At 36.9% G+C, this 22,456-nt stretch overlaps 1 protein-coding gene across 1 annotated transcript; it reads left to right on the forward strand.

Annotated features, from left to right (window-relative positions):
- The first annotated feature begins 10,232 nt into the window (after positions 1-10,232).
- On the forward strand, positions 10,233-11,501 carry LOC121429326 (THAP domain-containing protein 1-like). The gene is made up of 2 exons (XM_041626334.1): positions 10,233-10,429; positions 10,975-11,501. Exons 1-2 carry the CDS (start codon positions 10,274-10,276, stop codon positions 11,380-11,382), a joined length of 564 nt encoding a protein of 187 aa, XP_041482268.1. The 5' UTR covers positions 10,233-10,273; the 3' UTR covers positions 11,383-11,501.
- Positions 11,502-22,456: the final 10,955 nt, after the last annotated feature.

A 22,456-nucleotide genomic window follows, 5' to 3' on the forward strand; every position in this document is an offset into this window, starting at 1 on the left:
GTGCAATTTTTCGAAAAGAACACATAAGCGCCAAACATCAGGTCAAATTTGACCCCCCTCCCTCCCCACGAAATCCTGGATCCGCGCCTGGGTTCTATAACAACCCAATTAGGGCAATCACCCCCTGAAAACTACTTCAAGGAAAATATTATCCCCATATTATTTACCGCCGGGGACTGTTACCCCCCCCCCCGGAAATTTACTCTCCAGACAATTACCCCAGATAATTACCCCTAGTACGGAGCTGTGAAAATGCCATCAACGTGACGACATGGCGTGGTATTTTATCTTACCATGTCTTAATTAATCATTGGCGGCGGAAGGCAAAACATTTAGGGGGATCCACCTGAAATTTTGGGATGGACACAGGTAAAAATGTGACGAGCAAATCAACCAAAATTTTAGGAGGGACCACCAAAATTTTTTGACAAGGAAAAAAAAGAAGGTTATCAACCAAAATTAGGGGGGGACAAAAATATTTTAGAGGGGTCTACCTCAATTTACGGGGGGACGTAGAAAACAAATTGACAAGCAAATAAAAAGGTTCTCAACTAAAAATTTAGGGGGGACCGTCCCCCCACCTCAAATTTAGGGAGGAAAGGTCCCCCCCCCCTGCTTCCGCCGCCTAAGTAATTAATAAGGTTATTATTTCGACATCATATGTTCTATCTTGTCAAGTCGATATGTCCACATGGCGAGATATGAAGTGTACAATTCCCGGTAAGAATCCCGATATATCGCCATGTTGACATGTAACATAATTATTTAAGTCGACTTGGCAAGATAAAATATCTCGCCATGTTGACATATAACTTTTTATAAGTGGACTGACTTGGCAGGATAACGTATGGATCTCGCCATGCGGACATAATAAGCTTATTTAGTTGACATGGCAAGATAAAGTATCTCGCCATGTCGTCAAGTCGATGGCATTTTAGAGGCTCCGTATGGCGTCTAGCTAGGGTAAATTTCGGGGGGGGGGGGGGTAACAGTCCCCGCCGATAAAAATATGGGGATAATATTTTCCTTGAAGTAGATGTCAGGGGGCGATTGTCCTGTGGGTCATCGTTATAGAACCCCATGGACTCGTATCATTGACCTCTTGATGACATGGATTTCACTATATTGTCCTGATCATAATTTTACACACACCGCGGACTATCGGACCCGCGGTCTATCGGGCCCGCGGTCTATCGGACCCGCGGTCTATCGGACCCGCGGTCTAACGGACCCGCGGTCTATCGGACCCGCGGTCTAACGGACCCGCGGTCTATCGGACCCGCGGTCTATCGGGCTGTAACCGGCTCATCAGCGACTGATTAGTATGAAGAACACAATTTTTGAGACAGAATAAAGTATACAGAGCATGTGCATGCTTTAAAGAGAATTAGAATCATTCTAGCCTAAATCAATTTCCAAGAATTGACAGCGGAGATAGCTTATTTCATATCGGCATGGGAGATGCGATTTTGGTGTCTTAACCACTGGTTAAAGGGCCAAAATAATACATTAGGACAGGTTTTAAGGCCAGTCAGTGGTCTGGTATGACCAAAAATCCAATATGACTTCCAAAACTTGATTCTGAAATGGCTGTTGATACTTAAAAGGGCATAGGTCATTTTAAATCCTCCTGTGAGACATGATTTCGGTGTCTAAACTATGGTTTCAAGGTTCAAATCATACATTAGGACAAGGCAATGGCAGTCAGTGGTCTAGTATGTCCAAAATTACAAGATGGCTTCCAAAAATGGAGAAATGTCTGATGATACTTATAAAAGGACATAGTTTGCTTAATATCTGTCTGGGGAATATGAGTTTGGTGTTAAACACATGGTTTAAAAGGGTCAAGTAATACACTACAGTAAGTTACAAGACCAGTCAGTTGTCTGTATGTTAAAAAATCCAAGATTACTTCCAAAAAATGGGGTTTAAATTGACTGTTGCTACTTAAAAGTCTGCATAGTTTATTATAAATACACCTTGGAGGTATGATTTTACTGTCTATACTAGAGTTTACATGGTCAAGCAATACATTGGGTTAAGTTGAAATGAGAGTCAGGTATGTCCAAAAATCAAAGATGGCTTTAAAAAGGCTCGGTGTAAAAATGGCAGAGGTAATAATGGCAGAGGTAATAATGGCAGAGGTAATAATGGCAGAGGTAAAAATGGCAAAGGTAAAAATGGCAAAGGTAAAAATGGCAGAGGTAAAAGTGGCAAAGGTAATAATGGCAGAGGTAAAAATGATAAAGATTGGCTACATCATAATAATTATCATCCATGACCGTACTCTTGTCGACTGCATTATTACCTCTGCCATTTTTACCTTTTCCATTTTTACCTCTGCCATTATTACCTCTGCCATTTTTACCTCTGCCAATTTTTACCTGGCACCTTTAAAAATGGGGGTCTTAAATGACTGCTGTTACGTAAAAGTGGATGTAGAACATTATAAATACACCTTGGGGATATTATTTTGGTGTCTACACTAGGGTTTCAAGGGTCAAACAATACTTTGGGACTGGTTACCATGATATGCAGCTATCCATTTTGCCTTAAAATCCAAGTTGGCTTAAAAATGGGTTCTAAAGCATGTAAAGTGACTACTGCTCCATAAAATATCTACCTGTTAGAAACAATCTTGGTGCCTACATTTAAATGCATTGGGACAAGTTATCATATTGCTTCATGAGTTGGTAACAGCACCCATTTTGATGAAATTTTTGAATCCATCATCATGGATTCTTTGACAAAATGGAGTACTAACCATCCTTGTTACTTGTCCGAATGTATTATTTGACCCTTCATACCACAATTTGGACACCAACATTTCTTGCAGATAAATATTGTAGAACTCTGACCACTTTTGAATGATATGAGTCGTTTTAGATTCCCTTTTTAACAACCCTCTCAGGCAGACTGGACAACTGCATATAAATGTAACCAGTCTTAACGTATTATCTTAACCATGACACCATAGTGTGGACACCGAAATCTCCTAGGTGGATTTTATATGAACTATGTCCATTTTTAAAGTAACAACAGTCATTTTACCGGATCATATTCCCGGATATTAAAGGGGAATGAAACCTTTGGAACAAATAGGCTTGCGTAGAAACGGAAAAATCAAAGAATAAGAATAAAGAAGTTTGAGAAAAATCGGACAAATAGTGAGAAAATTATGAGCATTTGTATATTGCAATCACTAATGCTATGGAGATCCTCACATTGGCAATGCGACAAGGATGTGTGATGTCACTGGTGAACAACTTTCCCTTTGGTGGACTATAAAATACCCTCAAAATATATCTTTTTGCTTTTTCTTATGATGATACAAACTCTTTATCCATGATGTATTCTTAAATATGTGTATTACATGCCCTCATGTAGACAGAACACATGATTTATGGATAGATGTGATAAAAGAGGCAATTCTAGTGAAATATATACTAAAGTAATGGGGAGAGTTGTTCACAAGTAACATCACACATCTTTGTCGCATTGCCAATTTGCTATCTCCATAGCATTAGTGATCGCAATATTCAAATGCTCATAACTTTCTCATTATTTGTCCGATTTTTCTCAAACTTTCGTTGATCTGTTTCTTTGATTTTTTCTGTTTTCACACAAGCTTTCTTGTTCCAATGGTTTCATTCTCCTTTAAACAAACTATGTTGGGTTTTTGTCTCACCTGCGAAGCAGAGTGAGACTATAGGCGCCGCTTTTCCGACGGCGGCGGCGGCGTCAACATCAAATCTTAACCTGAGGTTAAATTAACCTGAGGTTAAGTTTTTGAAATGACGTCATAACTTAGAAAGTATATGGACCTAGTTAATGAAACTTGGCCAAAAGGTTAATCAAGTATTACTGAACATCCTATTAGAGTTTCATGTCACATGACTAAGGTCAAAGGTCTTTAAGGGTAAATGAACTTAGACCATGTTGGAGGAATCAACATCGAAATCTTAACCTGAGATTAAGTTTTTGAAATGTCATCATAACTTAGAAAATATATGGACCTAGTTCATGAAACTTGGACATAAGGTTAATCAAGTATCACTAAACATCCTGCATGAGTTTCACGTCACATGACCAAGGTCAAAGGTCATTTAGGGTCAATGAACTTTGGCCGAATTGGGGATATCTGTTGAATTCCCATCATAACTTCGAAAGTTTATGGATCTGATTCATGAAACTTGGATATAATAGCATTCAAGCATCACTGAACATTTTATGCAAGTTTCAGGTGTCATGATTAAGGTCAAAGGTCATTTAGGGTCAATGAACTTTGGCCGAATCGGGGTATCTGTTGAATTACCATCATAACTTTGAAAGTTTATTGGTCTAGTTCATTAAACTTGGACATTAGAGTAATCAAGTATCACTGAACATCATGTGCGCGTTTCAGGTCACATGACCAAGGTCAAAGGTCAATGAACTTTGGCCGAATTGGGTGTATCTGTTGAATTACCATCATAACTTTGAAAGTATATGGATCTGATTCATGAAACTTGTACATGGGAGTAATCAAGTATCACTGAACATCCTGTTCGAGTTTCAGGTCACGTGATCAAGGTCAAAGGTCATGTAAGGTCAATGAACTTTGGCCATGTTGGGTTTTTTGTTGAATAATCATCATATCTCTGTAAGTTTATTGGTCTAGTTCATAAAAAGTGGACATAAGAGTAACCATGTATCACTGAACATCTTATGCAAGTTGTATTATTCAAAGTCAGAGTAGTATTCAAAGTCAGCACTGCTGCTATATTGAACCGCGTGATGCAGGTGAGACGGCCAGAGGCATTCCACTTGTTTTTTTTTTTTAGCAGCAACAGCATTTCTTACTCCATTTTTGGAAGCCATCTTGGATTTTTGAACATACCGGACCACTGACTGTCCCTTTTTTTTTACTTGTCCCAAAGTATTATTTGACCATTGAAACCATGGTCTAGAGACCAAAATCATATCTCCTAGGTGGGTTTTAAATGAACTATGTCCATTTTTAAAGTAACAACAGTCATTTTAGACTCCGATTTTGGAAGCTTTCTTAGATTTTCGACATACTGGACCAATGACTATCCTTGTATAACTAATTTTCTGCCTTTTGAAGCCATTATATTGGCAACAAAATCATATGCCCTTGACGAATAAAACATGAACCATGTGCATTTTACCATCGCGGCTGATTGATACTATTTTTTAAGCCACCGTGGACTTTTGGACATACTTGACTACCAATCGTCCTTGTAACTGATCCCAATTTATTATTTTACCCATTTAACCATTGTATAGGCAAAGAAAAATAATATTCCCGGATATTGAACAAACTATGTTGAGTTTTTTTTAGTAGAAACAGCATTTCTTACTCCGTTTTTGGAAGCCATCTTGGATTTTTTAACATACCGGACCACTTACTGTCCTTGCAACTTGTACCAATGTATTATTTGATCATTGAAACCATGGTCTAGACACCAAAATTATATCTCTCAAGTGGATGTGTTATGAGCTATATCAATTTTAAGAATTAATAGCTATTTTAAAAATTTTTGAAGCCATCTTGTATTTTTGGACACACCAGACCACTGGCTGTCCTTGTAACTTGTCCCATCGTACTACTTCATCATTAAAACAATCGAATGGAAACCAAATTAAAGCCACTTAAGTAAGTAATAGATGAATTTTTTAGACTACGGCAGCCATTTTGGGCGCCATCTTGGATTTTCCTGGTACCCTGGAGTGCTAATGTTCACTCTAACTTGTATAAATAAATTCTTTTACCCATTGGACCATGGAATATGAAACTAAATAGGATTCTAGGGTGGATGATGAGTGAATTATATCAATTTTTAGTGAATGGCGGCCATCTTGGACGCCATCTTAAAAATAACCATTTTCCCGGATGCGGATTTTGGTAGATTTTTAGTATGTTATTCCTGAGGTCAAATAGTACAAAATAACGTTGAAAAATCATTTGTTGCAATTTGTTCCGGGTCAAACCATATATTTACCCGTATATTTGTCTCACCTGCATAGCAGAGTGAGACTATAGGCGCCACTTTTCCGACGGCGGTGGCGGCATCAATACCAAATCTTAACCGAGGGTTGAGTTTTTGAAATAACAGCATAACTTAGAAAGTGTATAGACCTAGTTCGTGAAACTTTTCCATGAGGTTAATCAAGTACTAGTATTAGTAAACATCCTGCCTGAGTTTCAGGTCCATGATCAAGGTCCAAGGTCATTTAGGGTCAATGAACTTAGACCATGTTGGGGCGATCAACATCAAAATATTAACCTGACTATAGGCGCCACTTTTCCGACGGCGGTGGCGGCATCAATACCAAATCTTAACCGAGGGTTGGGTTTTTTGAAATGTCATCATAACTTAGAAAATACATGGACCTAGTTCATGAGACTTACAGATAAATTTAATCAGGTATTACTAAACATCTTGCCTGAGTTCCAATTCACATGAGCAAGGTTGAAGGTTATCTAGGGTCAATGAACTTTGGCCATATTGGGGGTATCTGTTGAATTACCATCATAACTTAAAAAGTGTAGGAATCTGATTCATGAAACTTGGACATAAGAGTAATCAAGTTTCACTGAACATCCTGTGCGAGTTTCAGGTCACATGACTGAGGTCAAAGGTCAGTGAAATTTGTCCATATTGGGGGTATCTGTTGAAATACCATCATAACTTTATAAATCAGATTCATAAACATAAGTTTATGAATCTGATTCATGAAACTTGGACATAAGAGGAATCAAGTATCACTGAACATCCTGTGCGAGTTTCGGGTCACATGATCAAAGTCAAAGGTCACTTAAGGTCAACGAACTTTGGCCAAGTTTGGGATATTTGTTGAATTACCATCATAACTCTGAAAGATTATTGGTCTAGTTCATTAAACTTGGACATAAGACTAATCAAGTATCACTTAACATCCTGTGCGAGTTTCAGGTCACATGACGCCGGTCAAAGGTCATTTAATTATTAAATTGATGTAACAACCCTTTAAAGTTGATAGATATAGTTTATAAAATGTGGATATGGGGGTAATTAAGTATCAATGACAAGTCTTAGGTCGCATGATCAAGGTCAAATGTCTTTATTGTCAATGAACGTATTATTGTATCATTACATGACTGGTGTTTTTTGTGAATAATTATTTTATAGTTTCAAAGTCAGCACTGCGGTTATATTGAATCGCTTGATGCAGGTAAGACGACCAGAGGTGCTCCACTTGTTTATTGTATATTTACACCACACACACACACTTTCACACACGTATATGGGCATTGGGAAAACCGCCTCCATGGACCGCGATCCATCATAATCCAGGGTTTATTTTCAATTGGTCTAATGCCAATTCGTCCAATTACCAACTCGTCTACTATCATTTGGTCTACCATCAGTTTGTTCACTACCCTCTTGGTCTAACATCCATTTAGTCAACTCACCATTTCATCTAATAACCAGATGGTCCAATATCCATTCAGTCCATATACCAGTTGGTCTAATTGGACTCGGTGTTAATTGGGTGAAATGAATGAAAATGGATGAGTATCAGACCAATATGAGACGAAGTGGTCATAGACGAACTGATACTACTTAGGATACTTAGGGAATATACTGAACAATGTCATTATAACTCTGTATTCAGTTCCAAATTCTTTCTCCCATTTAGGTTGGCGGGATCATGTCCTGGTGGGTCAGCGTCGAACTTGAACTTCACTGGTTCACTTCTCCAATACTTGTCCAGTCCGTTCTCATAGCTGTAGACACTGGATTAACTAATTCATTACTGAGACTATGATTAGACAAGTGATATTTGGACCAAATGCTTGGATCAAATGGTTGTTAGACGAAATGTGGATAGAAAGAATGGCATTAGACTACATGACAACATTAGACTACTTGGCAATTCACCGTCCTAATTCAGTACATGAGAGAAAACAATGAGCGTGCAACAATCTGAATGAAAACATCCTAACTCGAAAGGAATATGCCAGTCTCCATTATTATTTGCTCAGTCTAATCGGTCGCACTTTAATCTCTTGCAAATATTGTTTTTTCACCCCCCCCCCTTTCTCTCATACAATGTCAATGTTTGAAGCAGTCTCGGCACAATAAGTCCCTGGTTAGTATGATTGTGGTAGCGAGCACAATTATTTTGTTATTCATTCTGCCCCTTACTCCCTTCGCAGGTCAGCTTTGCACTTTACAGTATCTGTTATACATTTGTAGTTAATCTACACAATTTGTTTTATCAAATACTTGTTTTATTTATTAGTGAAAGAAGTAGTATTACATAAGGATTGATAAATAAATGAAATGATCGATACTCCATACCCTATGTATACATGCATGCATACAGACAGGAGCGTCGCTTGGAAAAAAATATTTCTATTATTTTTTTCCTAGATCGGCCGCCAAAATCTGACTTTCGTTGTTGAATTTTTTTAAGGGTTAGTCCTTAATAAAGACAAAATTTTTATATACCAAACACCAAACCTTCATTCTTACAAACAAATTAGGGTATCTTATGATAGTAAAGGGTATTTCCCTTTTTGTGCCATCACATCCACCTGGATACGTGCACGTCACAAATGTAAATAAGGATTTTTTCTTGTAAAGAATGCGGGGGATAATAATTGGTTCAAAGCAGGTCATGTGATTAAATACAATATATAATCCAATAACTTTATCATGATCAAATTTTTCATGAAGTGTCTCTATAATCCGGAAATAGGCTCCTTACGCTCTCTGAATTTGATGCGATCATTAATTAGCTTGCAAATACTGTTTTAAATGATATCTGAGCTGTCATCATAATCTTTTAAATTGCACTACAGGCGCGAATTCAGAGTTGAAATTTTATGAAGTGCTACAGGATCCAGGATTTAAAAAAGGGGGTGGCACATTTTACCCGGGCGCTGGAAATTTGACAAGAAAAAAAAGACCAAAAAAGGTTCTCACCTAAAATTAAGGTCAACAATTCGTCCGCGAGCAAATTAACAAGCAAAAAGAAAAAAGGTTTTAACCTGTATTTAGAATCAATCCTTCGGGGGCTAGCGCACCTTCACCCCACCCCCGGATCCGCGCCTGCGCTAGTCATTGCTAGTTATTTGCGATTGAAGACCCTTTTTTTTCCTTGTCAATTTGATAACCCTTTTCATGAAATATTTTCCTCCACTTTCAAAGTTATGTTAACACTTTAAATCCTCACATTGGTTAAGACTTTGATGCTGATACCACAAACATGGTCAAAGTTCATTAACCCTAAATTATCCGCATACATTCGTAATTCCGAAGCTTCGTTTATTCCGAAGTTTCGTAATTCCGAAGGTTCGTTAGTCCGAAAACGAAATAAGGTTCGTAATTTCGAAGGTTCGTTATTCCGAAAACGAAATGAGGTTCGTAATTCTTTGTGTTAACTGTGTGTGGGTATTTATGATTTTGATAAATCTCGTGTGGACGGTGAGAAATGTTTAATTGAAAATAAAACTTGCACGAGACTTCAACAGATGGTAGCTATTTGTTTTGAGGAGTTTTAAACATTTTTTTTTGTAATTCTCGACTCCTACACAGTGAGACGGCTTGCTATAATTGTGCAGCCACTATTAGGGTTAACAATGCAACCCCCCTCCCGACGAGGCTCATCGATTTATGTCTTTAATTCGTGAAAATATGTAAAAAGAACTACCAAAATGAAGAGTATTATTCCGTTTTGGCCTGAAATCCATCAAGACAGGGAAAAATAAACTGAAAAGGCAGAAAAACAGTGACTTATACCATGGTCACATTTGTTCTACGGCGGCCGTACGGCGAGTCAAAAACAGCCGTTTTAACATTTTTGTGCCAGCTAAATATAGGTGGTTTGAATAAAAATGAATAAAACGGCTGTTTTCGACTCGCCGTACGGCCGCCGTAGAACAAATGTGACCATGGTATACCACGTCTTCGGCTGTCGTGCAACTTCACTTTCCAGTTTTATCTGAACTTCATACGTAAACACATGGCCATTAAGTTCCTGTACATATCGAGCTAGAACTTCGGTCTCTGTATATATTTGGTGAGTGGAGCTAACGGAGTTCAGAACAACCAACATAACAGAGACCAAAGCTTTTGGCCTAGACGTGACTTTCCTAGTCTACCTTTCTCTTGATCATGTTGATTTTTCATGTCACCCTTTCTTCGAATAATTGCAATCACATTTTTTTTGTAGATTTCCTCACTGCAACCCAGATCTGTTGAGACAATGGGTGGTAAACATGCGTCGGGACAGATGGATGCCAACAGCCAGGTCTCTTTCATGTTCCAAGCACTTCACACAAGAGAGCTTCCATAGGTTTGGACTACGTGTTCAGCTCATTGATTCTGCTGTGCCAACAATCTTTGACATACATGTACCTCATCATCTACAAAAGGTATGTTGTAACATGTATGTGTGGTTTGCATTGAAGTATAATCATTGTGAGTGTACACAGTCAGTTCTATTAAACACTTCCCAGGCTGTGAAAAATGCATGATGTGAAGTGATAAAGTGAAATTAGACAAAGCATTGACAATTTAATCAAAATCCGACAACGACTATCAAAGTAAACACATTTTAAAGCTTTGCCTTTTTTGGTGTAACTGTTCTATGCATGCCATTATGAATATACAATGAGCAAGCCGATGTTGTCGTTTGTATAACCACTAATTTTATTTTTTGTATTTTATCATTTGAAATTATATGTATTCTTTTTTAACATTTAGAATACCAAAACCGGCTAATGGACACCAGTTGACAGAAATCACATTTATGATTGCTACATATAAAAAGAAAACAAGCATGAATCTTTCTTTGCGACTATTAAAGGACCACAATTTATGGATTGGACTTTTTTAATCAACATAGTTTAATTGCTCTTTGCATGGGATATTCCTTTTACATTTTGTATTTCATCTCTTTTCTTTATCAAATATTTAGAAAGTTACCCAGCGGAAATTTCCTGCTGTCCGTGTTTCTGCACCACCTTTGAAGGAACCAGATGTTCATTCTCGTCCACTGCCACAGCAAAGTACATCAGCTAATCCTCTGGCTGAGCACAGTTATGCTACAATGGATTCGCCACGGAAATTGAAGTGCAGGTTACACTTGTCCGAAGACAGACTGGAAAAATGCAGAAAGAAACTAAAAGTAGTCCATCAAAGAACACGCCGTTTGAAACGAAAGGTAGAGACCATGAATGGTGTCGTCGATGAGCTACGGAATGATAAGCTGATTTCTACAAATTGTGTAGCCTTACTTGAAGGGACTGTAGACGGCATACCTAAAGAAGTGATGACTAGAATCATTGAGTGCATAGAGAGGAAAAAAATCATCTGCTTATTCTGAGGAGCTGAAGTCATTTGCACTCACATTACAATTCTACTCGGTAAAGGCTTATGAATACGTCAGAAAGATTTTGAATGTTTAGAATTATATATACGTAATTATTTGGCAATTATTCAGCTTGATTTTCAATTAATTAATCATACTAATTAATGCCTGAAATTACTTAATTTGCCATTAATTTGTAAATAAAGGCCCAAAACTGCTAAGTTTTGATCTAGATACTCATTTTCTGCATTCTTATTGAATACCCATTAAAAGATTTCAGTGCATATTATGTATTTTATTGTTTTACAAAATTTGTCCAACAATTGTATTTTATGCGGGCCAGAAAATGTGCAGAATTTTAAACCATTAAAAACTTTGCCTTCAGGAACCATTAAAGAACATCATTGTGTAATGTTCCTTATTATTTGCATATGTTAAATTTCAATATCTATATCTTTGACATGTCAGGTGCTTCATGCCTATTAATAGTCGCCCTATGTGTTTCTTATCCCTCTTAGACCCTACATATGGAGTCTGGATGACCCCCCAAATGGAGTCATGACGACTCTCCAGGGGAGTTGAGGTGACTCCCAAATGGGAGTCCAGCAAACGATTGACTCTATGTCAAAATTGACTCCATGTTGGAAGTCATCTGACTGCCCTGGGGAATCAGATTACTCCCTAAATGGAGTCAATATTGACATAGAGACAATCATTTGCTGGACTCCCATTTGGGAGTCACCCAGACTCCCTTTTGGCTGTGATTGGTTCGTTAGTTTATCATTGCATAATATTATATTAGTGTTATCTTGCAAGAACAGCACCGTTCTTGTTACCAAAATGAATTAATTTCATTTTCGGAAATACGAACCTTATCTAATTTTCGGATTAACGAACCTTATTTCGTTTTCGGACTAACGAACCTTATTTTGTTTTCGGACTAACGAACCTTCGGAATTACGAACCTCATTTCGTTTTCGGATTAACGAACCTTCGGAATAATGAACCCTATTTCGTTTTCGGATTAACGAACCTTCGGAACAACGAACCTTATTTCGTTTTCGGATTAACGAACCTTCGGAACAACGAACCTTATTTCGTTTTCGGAATAACGCCACAAATGTTCGGATTAACGAACCGCTTTTCGTTTTCGGATTAACGAACATCGAGGTATAGGCAATTTACGTGTTTCGGAGTTACGAACCTTCGGAATAAAGAACCATCGGAATTACGAAGTGTAACGAAATTATCTTTGGTCCCGGCTTTGGTCTTGATCATGTGACAGCCTGAAACTCATGAAAGGAAAACATTGATACTTCATTACCCATATCATGTTGTGGTATAAACATTTCAATCTTAACTAAGGATTAGTTTTTGTCTTTTTGAAATGTCATCACAACTCTGAAAGTACAAGGACACATTTCATGAATATGACTGGCTTGTCTGGTTACTTATGTTACTTAGAGAAGGTCAATGGTCATTTGGTGTCAATAAATTGTTGTCAACTTAAACTTAGTTAAATTCAGATTGCCTGCACTACACAATCCAATAAACATGTGACAGGAGCAATGGCTTTGAAAAGATCTGCCCTACAAATATTTATTTTCTTATAAGAACAAAGAAAATCTCTTTATTTGATAATAAAGTTTGTTGACTTTAAATTACCTTTGTGATATTCAATATATTGTTTATGCAAACAGGTTAAATTTGTTGTTTTTAAGTATTTTTCAGGTTATAAACAAAATATTAATATTTGTCCAAGTTAGTTGATTGGACATGACCTTTTACCTTGTACCAGTAACATGAAATTATTCTCCTCTTTTCTCATCTCATTTCTTATATCTTATAACCGGATGTTTATCCTGGCTGATTCAAAAAATGGTCTAAAAATAAATAAAATCCTAACCCTTTTTAAATATGTTAATTGAGTTGACCCCGATTGACCTTTGACCTTCGCCTAGTAACCCGACAGTCATTCATTATTTTACTGATGGCCTACTTGATTACCATTATAAACCCCTCAAAAAAGTTTGGAAATCTGTGTTTGGCCATTAATTTCTCCCAAATCCCAATTTTGCACAATACATGTTTTACATCGTTCAAAAGATCATTTCATTATCTTTAAGATGATACCATGCTTGTTATGATCATGACATCATGAAAATAGCAGGATTCAAAAGTGTTGGATGAGGTCTGAATTGAAAAGCTGCAGGGCGAGGAGAAATAGTCATGAAGTGTCAATACAGAGCACGATTCTTTTGTCTGTGTCAATAGAGATGAAAATCCATCCAAATCAAGCCCCTGCTTCTGTAGTGATGGTTCTGTGAGATAACATGGTTTGAGAAGTGGTTTGAAATATCCATGCATTTTTGTTATGTGTTTGCTTGTGCAGAGGTGTGTATGATTCCATGTTGATGTTAAAGTGCATGAAAACAAAAGAAACCGCTGAGAAACTCATCACCACTGAAAAAAGAACAGTGAACTTATGAAATTTGACCTTGCCCTACATTTCAAGGCACTGCACCTCCATGTGAACCATAATCATATCATGTAGAGTATCATTTTAAAGAAAATTAGATGTTCTATTCATTGATATTAATTACACATTGATATTTACTATAACCGAGGAGGAATTATCGATCAAAGTCAGATTTACAAACTTTTTGAGGAGATTATGAAAGTTAAATCTTAACCTAGCATAAGTTTATTTTGGTAATTAGTGAAACAACATAGTGAAATTGCGTAAACCTGAAGTGACCTTTGTCCTTGTACATGTGACCACAAACTGATGCAACATGATTATTGATACTGTCTTTGTTGATACTGTCTTATTCCTTTCTAGGTTATGGTGACCTTTCAAACACTAAACATTGGTTAAGACTTCAAGTTGATACCCAAACATGGTCAAAGTTCATCGTCCGTAAGTAACCTTTGACCTTTCTAATGTGACCTGAAACACATAATTAATAATCATAAAAAGCATGTTTGACACATAAGTTTAACATTTTCCTTACTGTAAGTTATGTTCAGGTCGCTTCATTTGCAACACTTAATTTGGACTTTATGTGTGTTTGAGTCTGGAAATACATAGGAAAAGAAAAAAATGTCATTAAAATTATTTTCTTTCTTGATAAAAATTAATTATTTTGATACCAACAGATTCTTTGACCCCATAAATGGTGGTTTAGGTGCCAGAGTCATGATTCTAGGTACCTAGAAGCCGATATATTGTCGAAAACCCTGTTTTGGCAGCCATTTTGTAAAAGATCCAAGATGGCAGCCATATAGGTATCGGTGCAAATGGAAAAAAATTTTATTCTGATTCCTTACACAATAAGCTTTCCGAAAATGTATAATTTTCAATTTATCCAAAAAATCCGGCGAAATTACAAAGTGAAACTTACCATTGGAACAATAAGAGATAGTGCTGTTTCAACTTCACTCTCTTCATTTCTTTCTTCTTTAAAGGTAGCACTCTTGTCCAACTCACAAATGCTTTCCTTTTCACCACCTCTTTATTTGTGGTATGATACCAACAATGACATTTCTTTAAGAATTATTTTTGTCTGCTGCAATATACAGTGCATATATCCTTTCCCCCTCTTTTCTCATCTCTTTAGTTGGACCATACCTCCAGAACATAATTTTATACTAAATTTATTTTTGCCATTATACTTTCCTGAAATTTGATATGCTTGCCATATATCCTAAGTAATTACATGTACTTTGCATATTTCAATCTATGATGTGCATCGAACAATATTGTGTTTCCTGTATTGAAATTTGATTCAATTATCTGTCAGTAAGCATTTAGTATATAATTAGATCTTACATTTATTCAATTAATATTTCAGAATAATGCTTCACAGTAGTACGTTGTAATACACAATTCCCTTACTCCTCTTTAACATTGTTCTCATGTTGTTATTATTTGTAATGATCTTAACCCTTTGATATTTTATAGTTTTTGACATACATTTATAACTGATTGCCATTGTTTCACTCGATATTCTATAATGCCATAATTATTTCATTGTTCAGTGTTTTTATCCGTGAATAAATTATACAATTAGTAGTTTTATAATTAGTAACTGTTCCCTTTTGATAACTTAAAATATTTTAGTTTGATTCATATTATCATTTAAGTAACAATATTTATTTATTCATGTTACTAAGTATTGTTATCTTTGACTCAGATTTTGACTTTATTTTCATGTATTTCATGTATGACCTGTTTTCATCAGGTCATTGATGAAAAACAAGTTTCATGCTGATCTTTTGTACCTGAATAAATATGTTCAAATAAATAAATAATGTTATATCCATTTGGTACAGTTAATTTTTGTTGTTGAAATCCTTCTTTAGCAAAACTGTTGGGGGCACATAATATCTAAGAATCTAAATATCAGTAGGGGAAGTCGGGGTAAGTTGTGACACGTTTTGCTTTTTGCATGTTAGAACTGATATGATTAATAATCTTGTATAAATAAGTACCTTGCCTTAAAATTTGATTCTTCTGAAATATTTTTCACACATATTTAACTTTCTGCCACCATACCGAAAGTCACTATCACCTTTGAAAAAAGAGGTATCAAGTGGCTCAACTGGTAAGTTGAGCCACAAAAAACTATGTAGAAAATGTATGGGGGAAGAACCAGCACGTCAATCTTTTTATTTAAAGTCTTTTCACTTGCTAATTCTCTATCAATACTAACATCCTCTCAGAGGAAAAGAACAGTCATGTAAATTAACTCCTTTCTGCCTGCATATCGATGGTTTTTTAAGGTTATATATATATACATGTATGTATATATATATATATATATATATATACATTTCCATAAGAATTACCATGGCTCAACTTGCCCCATGTTGGCTGGCTCAACTTGCCCCATGTTGGCTGGCTCAACTTACCCCAGTCCTAACTTAAAGCGATGGTCAAGGATGAAAATATTTATATCTAAATAAATTTAGATTTAGTCAAACTCACAGAGCAAAATGCTTAAAATTTCATCAAAATCGGATAACAAATAACAAAGTTATTGAATTTTAAAGTTTATCAATATTTTTTCAAACAGTTGCATGCACATCATCATGAATATTCATTAGGTGGGCTGATGATGTCACATCTCCACTTTCATTTTTCTTATGTTATTACATGAAATCATAAATGTTTCGTTTTTTCATACATGTGTAAATGATGTGTCTCCATTATGATGAAATAAGTTACGGCAATAAATAGCCAATGCACTAATCAGTTGTCAATCCCATTGTTTTAGTTCTTGGTAGAAAAAAAAATGAATTAACTTAATTTCATATAATACAATACAAAAGAGTAAGTGGGGATAAGACATCATCAGTCCACCTAATGAATATTCATAAAGACATGCCTGGAACTGTTTCACCAGAATAATGCAAATCTTTAAAATTCAATAACTTTGTTATTTGTTATCCGATCTTGATCTTCATTCCCTAAAATTGTTGAAACTAGAAGACATCAACAAACTTCAACAATGTCATTTTCTCTACAGATGTTTAAATTCTCAAATTCCACAAAAATTTCGTGATTCATTTACACATGTTTCCAACATACATCATTTTGATACCCGTTCAAATAATCAAATATTCATTCCCAAACATAGAAAAATAATCTTCCAACACAACATTCGTTATACTGGCCCCAAAATATGGAATGAAATTCCGGATTACATAAAAAAATCTTTGTCGACAATCAGCTTTAAATATAAAATGAAAAAATTGCTTCTGTCGTTATATATATAAATATTTCCCTTCTTACGTTTCCTTTGACTTCTAACATGAACCATGGACAAATTGTTGTTGCGGCATTTACACTTTGCCCCCACTGATATTTTGTTGAGCATTCTATTTTATTTCGTAATTCATGCCCGCCTCCCCGCTCACGTCTCCCTCTCTTGTTCACTTTCCTTTTCTTTGTTTTCTTTTTCTTTTCTCTGCCCTTTTTCTTGGTATTGTGTATTGTATTTTTGTCTACAGGCGTATCCCGCCACAAGCCTCAGCTTTTAGGGTATACGCCTTCTTCCTTAAACCTAATATGTACATATTTATATATATATATATATATATATATATATATACATATATATATATATATATATTATATAACAAATTGATTTATGTATGAATTTATGTTATGAAAAATGTACTGAAATGGAAGAAAATAAATGTTTTATTTGAATTGAATTGATCAAATTTTCGGCATTGTGCTTTGTGAATTTTACTCTATTTATTGAGATATGAATATTTACAGCCTGGACCATCCCTTTAATACAATAATTTCATATCCACACATTTCTTATGCAAACATCATGTAAGAAACTATGACAAGAATGAAGATCCATACCTGGACTAACAATGTTGTTTTTATGTCTTTATTTTATTTAAAGACGTGTGCGTGTATAAAGCAATTATCTATTTCACACCCTTTTTTTACTTTTTTGGCTGAAATCTGTATTCTTTTCTTCCCTCGAAAAAAGTACTTTTTGTTTCAAAGTTGAAAACAATGTGGTAGGGTTAGGGGTTACGCAATGGGTCTTCAATACAAGGCACCACCACAATGTCTGACTCATTCATTATTGGCCTGGGGCTGGTGGCTCAACTTGCCCCTATGCTCAACTTACCCCGCCTTCCCGTACTATTTTTTGTTACTACGCAGTTCTTGATTTCTCTTCTTTTTCTTCATCAAAGGGGACGAGTTTCCTGTAATTTTACCATGTGTTGTCTCTATGATTTGTTATGTGTTAATTGCTGGAGCCTGACGAGGACACATGTCATTAATAGGAATGTGGAGGCATGCTTTTGCTGTTGTCTAGGACATTTCTCCTATTTTTATTGTTGCTTTTCAGGCTCTAGTACCGTACACAGATTTAAGTTATTTTGGCTGTGTTATGTTAAGCATTACACATATTCTTACTTAAGTCAGTCCGGCATGGGTATTCAAATTCTTCCCAATACCTCTCTTTATTTCTTATCTTGCCTGGCGTTACATACTTGTTAATAATGTTTGTTGAATGTGTTTTATTTGAATTTTAATAATGTGTAGTTTTATATACCGGAATATGCAATACTCTGGGTTCGCATGCCTCTAGGCAATAGTACTGAGTTTTACTTTTGCGAGCCCTGGCCCATGGAAAAACCATTTTCTCACTCTTTTATTTCTTTCCTACTTATCATTATATAACTATTCAATTTCAAATTGTATTTTTGTATTTACATTGTACAAATTTTTGTATGTTTTTATGGCCAAATTAATGATAATAATACGTTAACGGCGAAAACGAGAGTTCTGGCTTGTTTAGTCCGCTCGCGCCCGGTATGGATTATGTGGAGGCTCAGACAGGATCCAGTCGTCAATCTTCTACTGGACCCAAAACTCAAACAAGAAGGGAATGGATCAGAAGAGCCACTATGAATGTCATGGAATGCTATTATGAGAGCAGACCTGACAAGGAAAGAGGCTGCATCAAGAGAATGTACAAGATCTGGCAAGAGAATGGTCTTTTTCCAACATCAGAGCAAAGACTTGCAGATCAGGTACGTGTGATCCAAAGAAATGAGTTACTGACTGAAGTTGAGAGGGAAGGGATCAAACGAAATGTGTATGAACCTGTGAGAGATGAGCAGGAGGAAGTTCTCAGACCGGGAAGAGAAGAAGAGCAGACAGAAACAATAGCTCCTCTTCAAAGAGGATTGGGTCCAACCACTGACAGATTGGATGAAGAGTAGAAAGAGATAAAGATGTTCTTGGAGATATTAAAAAAAAGGGGGGGTTAACACAAGGAGAGCACCCCATCCTTCCTAATCTGAAGAAATACTAAGAGAGAAACTACTGATAGAAAAGTCAACGATGTTATGAAGTTTATCAGCTCAGACAGCATTAAGGATACTGATGACCTCATTTATGCTGGAGCAGTTCTGGTAACAGAGAGGTTAGGTGAAAGAAAACAGAACACAAGGAAGCACTGCCTACCACCATGGAAAAGGAGGCTTGATAATCGGATAAGGGATGGAGGGCAGACCTATCAAGACTGACAGAGATACACCTTAGCAACGCAGAACTCAATCATTTTAAGTACCTTGAGAGAAAGTACAGTATTAGAAGGAAAGGAATGAAGAATGTCGTGGAGGAGCTAAAAAAAGAATAACAAAAACTACAGCAAAAGTAAAGAGGTACACCGATCGAGTGTCACAGTATAGACACAATCTCTTGAGAACAATCGGAAGAGGTTCTAACAAGAAATTAATGGAAAGATGAAAGACGAAGTTCCACCACCAGATCTAGCTGCAGTAATGGCTTTCTAAAGCAACATTTGGAGCCAACCACATAATCAAAGCCGAGAAGCTAGGTGGTTGAAAACATCGAAAGAGGAATGTGCAACTATAGTTGCACAGGATGATCTGACAATCAACAAAAGCAAGCTTGAAGATATAATTCGGAAAATGGCGCCATGGAAAGCTGCCAGTCCGGACGGAGTGCAAGTTTTCTGGGTTAAAAGCTCACAAATATTAATGAAAGGCTGAGCTTGCAAATAACGAGATTGTCGTGAATTGTACCCCCCTAAATGGATGACAAAAGGAAGAACGGTTCTCATTCTAAAGGATCCTACCAAAGGCAACATTCCATCAAACTACCGTCCAATTACCTGCTTGCGGATTCTCTGGAAGTTACTGACTGGCATAATATCAGAAGAAACATATCAACACCTGTACGATCAAGAGATACTACCATGGGAACAGAAGGGATGTAGAAAAGGAAGTAAAGGAACAAAAGAACAACTTTGCATCGACAAAGGAATTATGAAAGACAGCAAGAAAAGAAAAACTAACCTCGCAATGGCATTGATTTACTACAAGAAAGCGTACGACATGGTTCCACACTCTTGGATCATCGAGTCTATGGAAATGTAAGGAGTAGCAGACATCACAAGGTTCCTCATTACAAGTATGACGGCATAAAGAAGTAAGTTGATGGAAAGAAATTGTGAAGTGCTTGAAGAGGTTGGTATCAAGAGCGGAATCTTTCAGGAAGATAGCCTATCTCGGATTACTAGAAGCAGATCAGTTGAAACATCAAGAAAAAAAGAAGATTGAGGCAGCGTATATCAGGGGAATTCGGAAGGTGCTCAAATCCAAACTAAATGCTGGAAACATGGTGAAGGCTCTTGATACTTGGGCAGTAGCCCTACCGAGATATGCTACTGGCATAGTTTAATGGAGCAAGCTTTTGAACTCGAACACTTGGACAGGAAGAAAAGGAAGTTGCTGACTATCAGTATGCACGGTATGTTACACCCAGAGTCTGATGCAGATATACTTTATGGCCCGAATTCACAAAGGTGGTTTCGTTTGAAACCACCTTTGTGAATCGCAAAATCAACAAAACCTACGGTTCAAACCATGGTTTTTGCAAAAACCACCTTTGGGAATTCGGGCCTATGTGTCAAGAGAGAAGGTAGGACGTGGTCTGGCTGGAATAGAGGGGGCTGTAAGATATGAGGAACAAAGCCTATACTGCTATATTAAAGGCCAGATGGATATTGTCATGACAGCAGTCAAACAGTCGAAAAGGAAAGGAATTATGGATATGACAGCGAAATAGCTGAACACTGATCAAAGGAAACGAGGAAGTTTAAAGGAGACGGGAAGTATGCTACTTGCTGCTCGGGACCAAGCAATTAGAACAAATTACCGAAGAGCCAAAGTTGAAAAGGAGCACACATCTCCCTAATGCAGAATGTGTCATGACAAAGACGAAACGGTAACTCATCTGGTGAGTGAATGCAGCAAAATGGCACAGAGTGGGTACAAAGAAAGGCACGAAAGAGTAGAGTAGCAGCTGCAGTTCACTGGGTTCTGGCCAAAATGTACCATTTACCCCATGCAGAAAAATGGCATTAAACATCGGGCGGAGCCTGTAGTAGCGAACGATGATTTAAAACTTTTATGGGATTTTGATATCCAGACAATAAGGTTATTGAAGCTAGACAACCAGACATTGTTCTCTTGAAGGAGAAGGAATGTCTCATCGTAGATATTGCGATTCCAGGAGACTGCAGAGCTTGGGGTAAAGAGGAAGAAAAGATACAGAAGTATAGATCTGGCATGGGAGCTGAGAAGGATAAAGAAGGTGAAGGCGAAGGTAATACCAATAGTCATTGGAGCCTTAGGAACTGTGACAACAAGACACAGAAGCTTTCTGGCTGTTCTTAGAAGTCGAGGTGTCCTTTGAAACTATACAGAAGGCAAGCTTGCTTGGAACAGCTCATATCCTATGGAAGGTCTTGAATTAGAAAGAATAGTGAGCAATGAGAAGAGGAACTATTTGATATAATATAGAACAATAACCCTACATTTCTGGAAGAAGTCAGATCGCTGTTTAATATACCAATAGAACATCAAGTTGTGGACAAGGTAAATAATAATAATAATACGGACTAGACCTTTAAACCAACTCAGGCTACCAAGCTCATTGATCTATATACTCTATCGTAAGTAAACGTTCAGTTCAGTTCAGAATTGTAACCAGCTCTAAGTTAACCATGGTCCATGGCATTAGACAGGTCAGAGATAGTCCTATAGCCTAGCACTTTGTCTTGTCAGTAATGACAATTAGTGTTTACGGATTGGATCTAGGTATAGATAAAGCCTGAGGCCTATGTACATGATGTATAAGGGTACCGGTAATGTGAGGGTGCTGATTCATTCGTGGCAACGTTACCATGAACGTCGGCCACAAATAATTTTGTAAATATTTTGTGAAGATATTGTACTCTTATTCCGAAGACGCAACTCACACAGGGCATTCATACTGGCTTTCGGAACAGGGTGGGGGAAAAATTTTCGCCCCCTTGACTGGGCTCAGCAGCCCAATTAATATTAAAAAAAAAATCCCATGGTAGTTGTCAGTATGGCATCGCTACTACAATCGTGAGTCTTAACAAACTTGGTCTTGAGCAGGTATAGGATTACTTTGCCAAATTAGAAATAGCTGGATCAGCAGTTTCATAGATCGGGTTGATGAAGAAGGACCTGATTTGAGTAAACACTTAAA

Source organism: Lytechinus variegatus, chromosome 15 (assembly GCF_018143015.1).
Source record: "Lytechinus variegatus isolate NC3 chromosome 15, Lvar_3.0, whole genome shotgun sequence".
Lineage (NCBI taxonomy): Eukaryota > Metazoa > Echinodermata > Echinoidea > Temnopleuroida > Toxopneustidae > Lytechinus > Lytechinus variegatus.